Here is a 15107-nt window from a genome sequence, read left to right as displayed (position 1 = left end):
CTAGTTGAGATATACTTAAATCAATTACTTGTTTCTAAGACAAATTGAACTTTCTCTGACTGGATTATCCTGAAAGCTTTCTAGGAGTATGTTGTGGCATTTGCATTGGAATTTCAGTCTAACTTCAGCAATTTTCCTTCTTTTTTATTAGACTTTTTAAGTTACAAAATTAATATGTATCCATTATAACAAGACAGAAAATACAGAGTTAAAGGAAAAAGTTAATAAGCTTCCTCTTCAATCTCATCCCTCTTAGGTTTCTATTGTTTCAGGTGCAATCTTCTGTAACATCTCTATGCTTATACCATAGAGATCAGGTTTCCCGCCCCCATCTTTGGGCGATAAATTCAAAGACTCCTGGTGGATTCCCAAAACTGTGGGTAGTACTGATCCTTCTATATGTTTGTCCTATTCATGCCTATGATAAAGTTAATTTATAAATTAGGCACAGTCAGAGGTCAACAATGACTAACAATAAAATAGAACAATTATAACAATACACTGTAATAAAAGTTATGTAATGTCTCTCTCTCAAGATATCTTATTGTCTTGTGATGATGTGGTGTGATAAAAATGCCTACGCGGTGAGATGAAGTGGGTGAATGACACAGGTGTTCTGATGTAGTGTTAGGCTACCACTGACCTTTGAAACTACCTTAGGAGCTTCATCTGCTTGCAGACTATGGCTGTCCCTGGGTAACTGAAACTACAGAAAGCAAAACCACAGAAAAGGGGGGGAGTAAGAAATATATAGTGATGAGTCCTAATAATATATAGGGGAAGCCATTTTAACTTTCTAACTCAGCGTGATAATACATAAACTTCATTCAAACCCAAAGCCTGATTTATGGCCACCATGCATCCATTGTATATCTGCTTTGTGAATGAGTAGCCTAACAGAAAACCATCTTGTCCTTGAGATATCCATCAGTGCTCCCACTAGGTGCATTCCTTTATGATAAAATTTGTGATTCTTACCTATACGCGAATCTATAATCTGTTGAGCTTTTACAAGATGTGAAAAGTATTTAACTCTGTTAAAAATTGTTCATTCTCCCAGGCACTGTCTTCCCTGTGAAGATCGTGTTTCCTGGGCAGCTATCCTAACTTGGGCTTGAATTAAGCTCTCTTTCTTACTTTTAGAGATTCCAAAAGGTTTGCTCATTTTGTGTTAACCATAGGGCCTTCCTCCTCTCTTATTCGCTCCTTTTTTTTTTTTTTTTTGTATTTTTCCAAATATTAGATCACACTACAAATCAAAGGTCACAAACTGGTGGCCTACAGTCTAGATACAGCAAAGAAAATATTTTGTTTGCAGAACATTGGGGAAAATTTAATATGAAAAACTGAAAGATCTGGCTCTACATGCCTACGTGGCAAAAATATTACTGATACTTTCCAATTTAACATGGTCCTCTCCATTCCCTATTATGTATACTTTCACTAGTCTGCTTTTCTGTATCACCCACTAATCACCCATAAGCATTTGAGTTTATATCCTTCTGATATTACTACCAGTTTCTTAGTAGCAACTTGCGTTTTGTATTTAACATTATTACATGGCATTATCAATCAGAATTAGATGCAGCTGGATACAACTAAAAATACCAAATTACGGTGGCTTAACCACTAAGGACTTATTTTTCTTTTATGAAAAATAAGTCTGAAGGTGGGTGGTCAAGGGCTAATATGGCACTTCAGGGTCATATGGGACCTGAGTTCCTTCCATTTTTTTCTGCTCCATTTTCCTTAGGACATGGCTTCTAGTATCAACATCAGTGAATCATTCATAGTGGCTGAAGAGCTCCTAAAGCTTAAGGTACTTTATTCATGTTGTATTTTATCCCAGAAGAAAAGTGGAGGGAAAAAGATTGGTATTCTGAGTAAGCCTTTTTTAAAGACATTTTCTAGAAACTCCACTTAACTACTTCTACTTATATCTCACTGGCATAACTTAATAGCACTGCCACAACCAGCTGCAAATGAGATTGAGAATGTAGTCTTTTTGGGGGAGGGAGGCACATAGGCACCTGAGTAAAATCCGGGTGTTGTTACTAAGGAGAAAACATAAATATCAATCTCAGGTACATTTCCCTGTAGGTTATTACTGACATATGGGAGAGATTGTGAGTTCCTCTCAAGACCCAAGTTCCCCTTCTACTGAGTTAAAAGAAACCTGAGGGCAGCCTGGGCGGCTCAGTGGTTTTTGCACCGCCTTCAGCCCAAGGTATGATCCTGGAGACCCGGGATCGAGTCCTGCATACAGCCTGCTTCTCCCTCTGCCTCTCTCTCTGTGTCTCTCATGAATAAATAAATAAAATCTTAAAAAAAAATAAAAGAAACCTCAGATATACCTGATCACAGAGGCACTTGAAGAATGTATTTCTAGGTCTTTTAAAAGAATTCTTCATGGGATCCCTGGGTGGCGCAGTGGTTTAGCGCCTGCCTTTGGCCCAGGGCGCGATCCTGGAGACCCGGGATCGAATCCCACGTCAGGCTCCCGGTGCATGGAGCCTGCTTCTCCCTCTGCCTGTGTCTCTGCCTCTCTTTCTCTCTCTCTGTGACTATCATAAATAAATAAAAATTAAAAAAAAAAAAAAAAAAAAAAAAAAAAAAAAAAAAAAAAGAATTCTTCATGATCATAATCTTCTCTCCCTCCTCTTACAGTATTTTTTTTTTTTTTTAGGATTCACCAAAATGCGATTCCTAAGACTAATGTGTACAAATACATAGAAATAAATAAAGTGATATTGATGGCTAACTTCATAGGAGGTGTGGCAATTCACATTCTCAGGAATAGTGTATAATGGATGTACGTTTTTCTATACATTTATCAGCACTGGATATTCTTTTCTCATTTTTAAAGAAGATTTTATTTATTTATTTATTTGAGGGAGAGAGAATGCACATGCCTGAGTGCATGTATGATGAGGGGCAGAGGGAGAAGCGGACTTCCACTAAGCAAGGAGCCTGCCTTGATTCCCAGACTCTGAGATCATGACCTGAGCTGAAGGCAGCTACTTAACTGACTGAACCACCCAGGAGCCCCTTTCTTCTCATTTTAGATGTTGTGAATGATGGGTTAAAAATGGTATCATTGTTTAATTTGTATTTCCCTTACTATCAGCAATGAAGAGCCTCTTTTTCTGTGCCATGTGTCCATTTTAATTGTCCTACTCCTCTGTAGGGACCTTGTGTTAATAGCCTTTCCCAATGTTTCTGTTGGATTATTTGCACTTTTTAAAAAAATTTTTTATTTGCACTTTTTAAAATTGTCTTTAACTCTTAGAATATTAACCTTTGTTATATGTAATGTAAATATTTTCTTCTAATCTATAATTTCTAGACAAACCTTTAGCCAATGAAAATCCAATTGTTTATGTAACCAAATATTTCAATTAATGGTTATGGATCTCTACTTAAGGAGTTCTCCCCCACTTTAAGATTATACAAATATTTTCCTGAATTTTATTCTAATATATTCTGTCTTTTTTTTGTTATTCAACTCATTAATTCCATTTATATTTGTTGTGCACTTATTATGAGCTGAGTCCTTTTCAAATTCTAGTGGGCATGTTTTTCCCATTGGAGAGATAGATAATAAGCAAATAAACCAATATATAAACAAGGCATTTCACTAGGAAATTAAAACATGGTAACATGGGGGAATGGGCCAGGCTCCCTTGGAATAGGTGGTCAGGAAAGGCTGTCCTGAGCAAGTGAGATTTAAATTGATTCTGAAATAACTAATGATTAGAGGGGAAGTCCAGGGAGAAGATGCAGGTAGAAATGGCCTTGGTGTGTATGAAGAAGTCCAAGAAGGCTGAAGTGGCTAACTCATGAGGGACAGGAGAAATTGGAAAGAGAGGCAGGCACCAGAATACAATGGGCTTAGCAAACCCCAGTGAGGAATATGGATTTTACTCTATATTAAAGATTTGTAGTCCATTTGGAACTTGGTTTGTGTGTAATACGGTATGTGTGTGTAGGGGGTGGCCAAGGGATTCTAACCCACATCTTCTTTCAAATTAATTTATATTTTAAATAAATTGTTCACTTTTTGCAGTAGTGAGGGAGACAGGATAGTGAAAAATCCCACAGAATCTCACCTCATTTCAAACACTGTACAGATATTATTACCATATGAAATATATTTTCATTTGAAATTAAACATATAATAACTATAACATTTATTTTTATCCTAGGGATGTGGCCAATGAGTAAAATCTTTCCAGAACTTCTTTTTAGAAGTTCATGGGCAGCAGCAGGTGATAAATCACTTATGAAAACCAGTATTATTATTTTATAGTCACACAAAGCTGTTCACTAAAAACCATAGCTCTAGTTGTTCAGCCATCTTATTCTTTGGACTTGGTGCTGAAAAAAATGACTTTTGACCAATTCCAAAAATCAATCTACTCACAAAAGGCCAAGATTTGCTACCAATGGAGATATTTAAAAGAACGTGCCATGGGTTCTGAAGGCAAGTCTATAGGAGATCTTCTAAAAATATTCTGCACAGTGGTAGCATTAAGCCCCAAGACTTCTGTGATAAGGAGGACACAGTTTTGGATATTTAAATCTGTATGTTTATTTAATAAGTAAAAGAGTCATTGCTTTATAATTAAACCACAGTCATCTTGATCTGTCCATAAGATCATTCTATAATTTATAATATGTTTTCTTAAAATTCAAGCTTTACAACAACCCCATAGGTTAGTTATTTCTGCAAATTTAGATTAAAATAGATTAAGGAATTCACACTCAAGTCTCTTTTTTAAAAAAAGATTTTATTTATATATTTGAGAGAGAGAGAGAGTGCGTACACGCTCAAGTGCATAAGCAAGAGGGGCAGAGTGAGAGGGAGAGAGAATCTCAAGCAGTGTTGAGCGCTGAGCCTGATGTGGGGCTTAAACTCATGACCCTGAGATCATGACCTGAGCCAAAACCAAGAGTCAGATGTTTAACCAACTGAACTACCCAGGTGTTCCCCGCCCCCCCTCAAGTCTCTTGATTCTACGTTCAGGTCTCACTCTACACACTAAGTTAGTTGACTAAGTTAACTAACTTAGTTAACTTGCTGCCTGGAGTAGGGCCTCTGACCACTGGGCTGCATGGATATCTTGACTATTTATCTATTATTTGTCCTTAATACTCTCTGTGGATTTGATTTGATTGGTCCGCTAATTTGCAAATAGTTATTGCAGCAAGTACTTATGTTGATTTAAAAATAATAATAACATTTGCCATTTTAAAATATTGGAGATTGAGTGATATGTGAATTTTTTGGACATTTAAGGTCTAGAGACATTTGCTACATTGGCCTTAAAGCACAAATATTCTAGGAAACCTCATAGTAGCTGGTAGCTAGTATATCAGTCAAAATTAAACAACGCTGTGGTGTTACAACTAATGAGCCCAGAAAAGAGCTGGGCTTTGGTCTGGGTCCTGTTTCCTATTTTCTCTAAGATACTAGGAAAGTCACTTACATTCTCTGGGCTTGTTTATTACTTAGTATTCTTAAATTTGATGTAAGTAATGAAAGCTAATTACCACCAATTTAACCAAAAAGGGGCTTTCATGGAAGGATATTACAAGACTCACAAATGCTTGAAATGTTGGGGACCAGGCTTAGAAAGTGACTCGCACCGGTTGATCTGAACTAAAAGGAAATCAGGGTGCTATTAGGTGAGAATGGGTATGGGGAAAACTCCACCCACGCACCACTGCTTTCCTTTTTCATGTCTAACAAGATCATTTCTGTGAGCTCTTTGAGCTCTGACCTCCTCTGCTTCTCTGTATTTGGAGGAGGAAGGGTGCCTATGCAAAGTGGTCAGACATGCTCTGGCTGGACTTGCATCTGAGGGCTGGGTGCCGCTGAGGAAGGCTGAACCGCAGCAGCGCTAGAGTTTGACCAATTTTGGCACTAGCAAGTAGGAAGTAGGAGGGGTGTTAAGCAAGCAAAGTGTTTGGGTGGACAAATTATGAGGCACCAGTGCAAATAATGCTTCCAACGAGAGTTAGAAGCTTCCAAAGATTTCTAAGGGTCACCTCCTTTATAAAAGGCTGACTTGACTACTTGAAAGAGACCACTGTAGAAGGTCTCCTCATGTGGATGAGATACAGTATCTAGCGCTGACATGAGCTGCATATTTGAATGCAACATACATATAAATGTTAACCAGCTTCCCAAATCAAAAGTTGAAAACTGGTTTCCCACAGGTCAGAAAGAGCCTGCAGAGAATTAGTTACCAACAGATAAAAATCCAGATTTTCCATTTTTTCTGGAACAAAGGGACGCTCTGGCAATACTGAGTCTACATCTCTGCATAGTAAGTTTTCTACTGCCTTTGGTGTGGATGTGGAGTCTCCCTATTGTCACACCTCGTCATGGTCCTCTTCAGTCATAATGGCACCTGCTTGGATCGTGTGAATGCTCCAGTTTTCGAGCCTTGATGTAACTGTTTCTGTGACAACCCACACAAGGCCTGTGTGTGAGCACCCATCTTGAGGATCCACCAGTGTGGGTTTCCCTGAGCGACCTCTGTTCTTGGGACCCCTTTGGTAAGAACCTTTCACTCCTGACTTACTACCGTTAATGCTGAAAAAAACTGTTTACCCCAACTGACCCACATGTCTCTGTTCTGTCACAGCAGATCTTCAGGCATCTATTCTCCCAAATGACCTTAAATATCTGATGTTGGAAAAGGCAGCAAAGAATCCCCATTTAGGATCTTCTAAAATGGGGGGAAGAAAAGACAACTATGCATCTGAACAGAGAACCATTTCTGCTGGACTCCTTGGAAGACAATTGCTGAGAAAAGCTTCCCTGGAGGATTATTTATCTATTTTCTAGGAGTAGCTGTGGATTGCTGGGCACTAGTTGGTCATGATGATTCCCCTACGTTGGTCTTCTGCACATGTCTGATCCCATCTGGGTGTTACTGCTCACATAATTCTATCCCTGAATTATAGCACACAATGTATTATCAGACCTTTCACTTCACTCTTTACTTTGTGGGGTCCATTCCCTACAAAGCAGCCACGTTTCCTTGCTTAAATCTCTTTGATGCCTTCCAGGCTGCTTTTAGGCTAAACTTTAAGATTGGTGGAGAAGTCTGCAAATCCTTGTGGTGTGATTCTTCCTTAACTCCCGGCCTCCACCTCCCATTGCATTTTCCTTAGCTCACTTCACTTGGACCGTTTAGGTCTTTGAATTTGTGAAAGAGGCCAAGCTCTTTGCCACCTCAGGCCCTTGACCCTTGCTGTTCCCCCTTCTGGACGGCTCCCCTTCCTCCTCACCCTTTCCCCTATCTTCTACTTCACCTTTAAAATGTCACTTTGTCGAGAAGCCTTCCCTATATTCTACTTCCCTCACATTCTCCCACCCTCATCTCTGTATCTTGTAGCCTGTTGCTCTCTTCTAATGCTTTTAACACAATTTATATGTTCCCATTAAACTGTGAACTCTTGAGAGCAGGGACCTTCTGTATTTTGTGCCCAAAGACTATTCAGAGGCAGCAGGATCCCTGCCATAATGGAGGATGTGAGCGATACTTAACATGTCAAACGGATGAAAAACCCACTTTCCATCCCACTGCCCAGTCTAACAACTTACCATTGTGCATAAGACATCCTTTCTTAGGGAAAATATTTTTATTTCAGCCATATAAGCAAATGGAAGATTTATCAGAAGACAAGCCTGGTGGAAAGCTGTTAAACTTCTAGGTTCCCCAGGTGGGGTCCCAGACCATCACCTGAGAACGTCTTGGAAATGCAAGTTACCAGGCCCTTCTCCTACACAAAAACTCTGCGGATGCGGCCCAGCAATCAAGGTTTTTTTTTGTGTGTTTTGTTTTTAGCAATCAAGGTTTTAACGAGCATTCTCGGTAATTCTGATGCACACTTAAATTTGAAAACCATTGTTCTAGGCTGTCCAGTATGTGACCTTTTTCCCCCTTATTATTATCATTATTTTCGCTCCTTGATCATCGGCATAATCCTGCCGGCAAAACAGCAGAATCTTAAACTGCTGAGGGCATCTTTGTCATCATTCGAAAGCGGCGAATAACCGACTATCCGCGCAGAGTGCGTGATGTGGAAGGTGCTCCCGGGGGGGGTGTGTTCCTCGCGGGGACAGGCCTGCCCCCGGGCGTCTGCGACCCAGACAATGTCCCCACGCACAGGTGCAAAAGCCTAGAAACCGGCAGGAAGGCGGAGCAGCCGGCTGCAAGCCTTTGTTCGCCCCAACCCTCCCGACCGCTCGCCCTCCGTCTGCCCGCGCGCTCCTCCACCCAGAAAAGCAGCGTCTCCAAGCGACGAGAATGTGTCGTGCCGCTCAGGACGTTTTCTACTGGGCCAGTCTTCCCCGGGGCCCCGGAGAAGACGCGGGGGGCTGCGGGGGGCTGCGGGGGCAGGCGCCGGGCGGCGAGCGCAGGAGGCACGGACGCCGCGGCGCTCCCGCAGCTCCAGGAGCCCCGGGCGCTCGCCCCGCCCCGCCCCGCCCCTCCCGTCCGGGAAAGCCCGGAGCGGACTCCGCTCACGTCGGGACGGGCGCCGCGGCCGGCGGGGCCACGTCACTGCGCATGCTCCCTCGCCCCTCCCGCTCGGAGCCGGAAGGGGGAGCGCGGGCGGCCTGGGCCTGGCCTGGCCGGGGCGGCGGCGCCGGCGGCCATCTTGGCTTCCCGGGGCCAGGCGGCGCGGGGGGAAGAAGTTGTAGGGTGGGGGCCGGAGGGAGGAGGAGGGGAGAGAGAGGGGGAGGAGGCCGCGGCGGGGCAGGGCGGGGACTGCCTGCCCGCCCGGGTTGCGGAAGTGGTAGCCGCTGGCCGAGCCTGCTGCTTGCTCGCTGCTGCCTCGGCTTCCCGGCTCCCCCCGGACGGAGAGGCCGGCCCGGCTGTGGATGGTCAGATAGCTCCGGCCCCAATCCGCACGGAGCAGACGGCGGCGGCGGCGGCGGCGGCGGCAGGCGAGGAGGAAGATGGCGGGACGGCTGCCGGCCTGTGTGGTGGACTGTGGCACGGGGTAAGGAGGGTGGGGAAACTGAGGCGGAGCTGGGAAGATGGCGGCGAGGGTGCGGGCGCGGGGATGCGCCGCGGCGGGGTGCGGCCGCCGGGCGTCGGGCTGCCGGGGGTGGGGCGCGGGGCCGGGGCCGCGGTGCGGCCGGGCGTCACCCGCGGGGGCGGGGGCGGGGGCGGGGGTCCCGGCGGGGTCCCCCCGGAGGTGCCCCCGGAGCCGCGGGCGGGTGGGCGCTGCGGGGCCCGGCGCTCAGCCTCCGGCCCCTCGGCTCCTCCTGCTGCCGGCGCGCCGGGGCCGAGCGGACGGGCGGGGGACGCCGGGCGGGTGCTCCGGGTCGCGGGGACCCCGCGCGGCTCGGGCCGAGGGCGGGGAAGGGGGCGCCCGGGCGCCGAACCTGCGAGCCGGGGCCGCGGCTTCCACCGGGCGGGCCGCGCGCCCCTCGTCCGACCCCCGGGCTTCCCCGCCTCCTGCGCTCGCACCGGTGAGCCACGGGCACATTTTAATTTGAGAGAGAAGGATGTCATGTGTTAACTCGTCTTGCCTCGGACAGAAAAAAAAAAAAAAAAAAAAAAGGAAAAAAAAAAAAAGTCCCCTAGTGAGCAAGCGCGCCGCAACTTCCTTAGTTTTCTCAAAGCCGCTTCCTGCTTTCAGCCCTTTATACCCTTATAAGGTAGTTTTTCATTTCCAACCTGAACACCTCGTATTAGAACTTTTAGGATTGAGCATATTTGAAATGGATTGAATTACGGGCCCTCGACATCAGTTTGTAGGGACTTGAACACAGACGTGCGAGTGTTTTCCGGGAAGGGGGGGAGAAGGGAAGCCCCAGGAAAGTCCTTGAGGCCGCGCGCTCGCCGGGGGGGGGTGGGGGGGGTGGGGGGGCCTCGGAGGCTGTGGGGCCGCGGGGTGCGCTTGCTTTTCGGGGGGTTCCAGTGCGCAGGGTCGCGTGTAGACGTGTAGAACGGCGTTGAAGTGTATGAATAGGCGTTTTGGGATTTTGGCACACTGTTGTTTTCATAGGAAATAGTCTGTACTTTAACGTGGAACGACTTGTTTCCCTTGCAGCGCTGGGAGGGTGTGTGTGTCCGTCCTGTGCTGATACATTGTTTCATTCCTAATTCGCAAAATAATACACCGAGGGGGAGTCGGTTATGAGAGGTAGAGTGTCAGCCCTTGCTCCCTGCCTTCTATCATCCAGCAGACCTTCGTTGCATCAAGGATTGTGTATGCCCCTCTTTCCATTTACTCCCCGTAAAACGGCTCTATTTTTTTTTTTAAAGCTCTAATCTTCATACTCACGACTTTGTTAGTGTAACAGTTTCAAAAATCCCAGCCATGCATGTGGAAACAGCCGATTTATTAACATTCTCCTATTCTCCTTTGGAAAATACCAGCCTACTTTTAGCCGTGGAACTTCTAAATGTATTGTTTTGATGGACAGCTTATTAAAGTTATTGTTTTTTTATTTTTATTTTTTGTATATATATATTTTTTTTATTGTTTTTTTTAATCCTAATTTTCTTGACTCAGGTCCCCCCCCCCCCCCCCCCCCCCCCCCCCCGATCCAGTTGAGGAGTAGTTTCATGCTTAGGGTCAGTTTTAAAATTAGATTTGTCCTGAGTGAGAAGGAATTTTCAAGTGTGGGGTGTTTTGTTTTGTTTTTTTAGATTTTATTTATTTATTCATAAGAGATACACAGAGAGGCAGAGACACAGGCAGAGGGAGAAGCATGCTCCATGCAGGGAGCCCGACGTGGGACTCTATCTGGGACCCCAGGATCACGCCCTGCGCTGAAGGCAGGCGCTCAACCACTGAGCCACCCAGGTGTCCCTCAAGTGTGTTTTGTTAAAGTGAGAAATACTGTTATATAATTAATATTTTATGCTTTAGAAATTATTGGGTTAATAAAATTAGTGTGGATAATTGTAGTGCTAATGGTAACTAGAATGTTACTTTTCCCCCATTTTTCCCCTTTTGAAATAAATTCTGGTTATTTTTGAGTTAGTATTCGGGTATTAATCATTGAGGTTGACTGTCCTTAGCTGACCTCCTCCTGCTAGGGCAACCCTGAATTTAAGACAGGCTGAGTGTCCGGGAGGTCCCCAAGGGCTTCAGTCTACATTTAGGATTATTTTTGTTTTAGTATTTCAATTATTACGTTACTATATTTTACCTTATTGCATTAGTTTTACTTCACAAGGTGAGGTGGTTTAATGGGCACTCATGGTTTAAATGGAACTGATTAGGAGTCCCCATTGTCTCCCACCTTTTTTACCATCTGTCAGAGCTCCATTTATTTTGGTCTTCTAAAGGTTTCATGGTCCTTTGTGGTGGCTATCTAATGCAACTCCTGGAAAGTTATACCTGCAGCTTTATTAGCACATAGAGGATGGCTCATTGAGCTTGGGCCTGCGATAAGCATATTTAAGTAAGGCCTTCATGGGAGTTTTATGTTTCAGAGTACTGTGGTCCCCAGATGCAAATTGTTCACCTATAATTTGTGTGTTCCTTTGTGCTTTAGAGAATGCATTCATCTATTTGGTCTGTAATTACAATTACCCACTTAATATAAATGAAGAGTTATAACCTGAATCTGGATGATCATTCCATTTCATTATATAAGTTAGGAAAAAGATGACAGGAAAAAGTGGCCGGCTATGAAACTTGGTGTTCTCCCACAAGAAAAGCTGTAAGCCTTAGGAAACATGAAGCTTAATCCCCAGGCTTAAAGTTAGAAATCCTGCAGCAAAGATCCTTTATCTCAACATAAGATAATCACCTAAGCTCAGATCGTATAAGAAAATAACTCCTTTTGATAAGAATTTAGAAATAACTGTTTTTTTTTTTCGCATTGATATCATATCTACACACTTTTTGTCTGCATTGGAACAGTACTGTAGAAAAAAATTTGGGTAGAGATTCTCATTGTAGAGCTAGCTGGTTGCTTAAGAACTAAATTACAGACCTCCAATCTGCTACCTTGGTGAGGGAAACTTTTTTTTTTTTTTTTTAAAGCATTCTTATAACATTGTAACACTTGGAAAGTTTTAGAAGATCCTAAATTATTTTTCGCATATTTTCACTCATTTCTTCAACGTTCAAATGAAGGAACTAACTCCTTACACACTTTTTTTTTTTTTTTTTTTAATGCCTCAGCTTGATTACAGAACTTTACATTGTGACATTTCCTTTTCCCCTTTATGTCTTTTCTACCTGATCCGTTCTGCTTTGGTAAATTATTTCCATTATGATAGCAGAAGTTAATATGACCTTATTGTAGAGCTGTGTGTTGGTGTCTAGATATACTCAGATTTAGAGTGAATTTCCGTAACTGACTCAAGTTTCTTAGCGTAATTTTAAAATGTAAGCATAAGTATTTTGTTGGAGTCAGTGGATGAGGAGTTTATATAATTCATACTGTGGCCACATTCTAGCAATTAGTGCAGATAATTTGGGAACCAATCTTCCCTGAGAACCAATGAGGAAGAACTGAGTGTGTGTGGGGGGGAAATAAGTGGGAAGTTCATATTTCCTATATGAATTCTGTACATGATATTTGATAATAACACTATTTCTCCAAGCCATCTTCAAGAGCAGAAACATTCACAGTATCTTGTTATTACCAAAAAACACTGAAATTCTTATTCCTTCATGGGTCATGTTTTACATGCTGTGTGAAGTAAGTATAACAGTCTTCTGTTGAGAAGTCAGTTTCTTACTTAAATACAATCTTCCTCCTCTCCTCTCCCACTGGTCTCTTTCCCTGCATGCACATCTTGTGTTGAAATACTGACTTTGGGTTGTGTGTGTGTGTGTGTGTGTGTGTGTGTATATAGTATCTAATGAACTTTCAGCCTAATTGTAAAACACAGTTCAGAAATTTATTTTTAAGCACAGAATGGAAAGCTCCACTAGTGGAGGGCCTGCTGACCAGGATTTTATGTATGTTACTTAGTTTTGTGACAGTCATTTTTACCTTATTTTACAAGTGAGGAAACAGGATTAGAGAAACACTTTTTTTAATGGTGATAAGAGTTGCTATTTGGACTTAAGCTTTTCTGTGTCGAAGCCCTGTGTTCTTTATAATACACTGTGGAAACTCCTGAGCCCCTTATCAGAACTATGCATGTTGCTTTTTATTAGCAAAGTTAATTCTCTTCTTAAAATATTATAAATCCTAGTCTTAAGCATTTGATTTAATGAATTAGAGAAATGATTCCTGTGCATATCTTTTTTACGTGATATGTATCTATATATATCAAGTATATATGTATGTGTCCGTGTGTGTGCGTGCGTGTGTGTGTGTGTGTATTTAGTGGATATGTGAATTCCTAGCTTATTTCCTTGTCAATTTGCTTAAATTGAACTTCTAGAAAAAATTTACTCTCTATGTTTTGTTTATCAGGAAATGCTAAAAGCTAATATTTATTAAGAATTACGTTCAGGCCCAGTGCTATATGCTTTATATTATCTCATTTACTTTTCACATCAGCCTGAGAATTACCTCTTTTATGAACAGAAAAGTTTAGGGTTTAGAGAAATTAAACTACTTGCCCAAGATATTGTAGCAAATAAATGTGTTAGAGACCCTCCTCTATAAAATAATCTCCTTACACAGAGGATGAGCCTTTGACAGTTTTGAATCATTTAGATTTTTTTTTTTGAGAGATAGTTCATTTATGTTGTAAAGGGAGAATGCAGTATTAGTGAATATTACTTAACGATTACTTGCAAAGGTAGAAAAGTAGGTATTACTTGCTGATTACTTGCCAAGTCAGCTTAAAGCTAACTATATACTTAGCAGGTTAGACGCGCTCAGAATTATAATGAAAATATGTAATACAATATGCTCTCGAGAATCTTATCTCTTAATGAGATAAGAGCTAAAAATTATTTTTAAAAATTAGGATGGTAAGATTCTGCACTTAAATCTTAAGATACTTTTTTTTTTTTTTAAGATTTTATTTGTTTATTTGACTGAGAGGGAGAGAGCACACAAGCAGGGGGATCAGGAGAGGGAGAAGGAGTTTACCTGCTGAGGGAGCCTAAGGCAGATGCCTGACTGAGCCACTCAGGCACCCCAAAATATTTACTTTTGTGGTAGTAATAGTTGTTCTGTAGATAGTAAGATTAATGTGGTCAGGAAGAGTCAAGGAAGTTGTAGTGAAGGTAGGATATGTGCTCTCCTTTTAAGGATTTGGATATACAGGGGAAGGAAAGCATATACAGCAGAAAGGGGAGAGTAGCTGTTTCTTGTGTTTAGCCCTATTAGCATATGTTGCACCACTTCCTTCCCTTTGAATTGAGGACCACATAATAACATAATGCAAATCTTGATTATGTAATGTGAAGGGGAACTAACATTTATTGTGCACTTTCTGTATCAGGTATTCATTGTGTGTCGGCAGAGCTTTGATTCAAAATATTTTACTTGATAAGAAATAAAAATCCTTTGCAAGAGGAGTTAAATGTTGTCAGGGCTTTTAGAATATTTGCAGAATGGAATGCAGTTGGATCAGATGTAGAGAAGGTATTTGGGATGAAGTTATGGGGCTTGACACATGATATGAACTCACGTCTTTGTTGAATGAGCTGGCAAATGAAGATGGAACAAGAGTTAGGGGTATGGCTTAAAAAAACTGCCTGGGAAACACCCCATACCCAGTGACTCAGAATCTGAAGGATTGGGCCTAGGAATATTCATTTAAATGGTCTTCCTAGATGATTTTTAAACAGCCGTCTCAGCATCAGCTTTGCAGAAATTCTGAAGTAGGATATTGGCAGTAGGAATAGAGCAGAAGAGATATATTTGGGAAAGGTTGCCTCTTTTTTGTTTGTACTTCTGCAGTAGTATTGTTTTATTTGTGGTTATAGCTGTTTTTGTGTTCAGGCTTTTCTAGCTGTATGACTTTGTACACTTCAAACTCTGCAGGTCACATTTTTCCCATGTGTAATTTGGGATCATAGTATCTACCTTATGGGTGGGATTTTTTTTTTTTGTTTGTTTGTTTGGTTTTTGAGATAATGCATGAAAATGGTTAGTCACAGTGGTTGACACATAGTAAGAACTTGATACATCATAGTTATAATTA

At 42.3% G+C, this 15107-nt stretch overlaps 1 protein-coding gene and 1 long non-coding RNA gene across 3 annotated transcripts in view; both read left to right on the top strand.

Moving 5' to 3' along the window:
- Positions 1–6011: 6011 nt before the first annotated feature.
- LOC119864481 lies at positions 6012–8438 on the top strand. Of its 2 annotated transcripts, none has more exons than XR_005374192.1 (3): positions 6012–6564; positions 6657–7835; positions 8187–8438. It is a non-coding gene; the product is annotated as an uncharacterized LOC119864481 (long non-coding RNA). The 2 variants fall into 2 exon arrangements; XR_005374191.1 differs by having other exon boundaries at positions 6654–7835.
- A 214-nt stretch (positions 8439–8652) lies between these two features.
- ACTR3 (actin related protein 3) overlaps positions 8653–15107 on the top strand; it is a 57958-nt gene continuing 51503 nt past the window's right edge. Inside the window, exon 1 of the mRNA XM_038565017.1 lies at positions 8653–9021. Coding sequence (XP_038420945.1) covers positions 8978–9021 — 44 coding nt within the window. The 5' untranslated portion in view covers positions 8653–8977. The remainder of the gene's footprint in view (positions 9022–15107) is intronic.

This window comes from Canis lupus, chromosome 19 (assembly GCF_011100685.1).
Source record: "Canis lupus familiaris isolate Mischka breed German Shepherd chromosome 19, alternate assembly UU_Cfam_GSD_1.0, whole genome shotgun sequence".
In the NCBI taxonomy this organism is placed as follows: domain Eukaryota; kingdom Metazoa; phylum Chordata; class Mammalia; order Carnivora; family Canidae; genus Canis; species Canis lupus.
The sequence above is the reverse complement of the archived record's forward strand: the minus strand, read 5'-3'. Positions and strand labels throughout refer to the sequence as shown.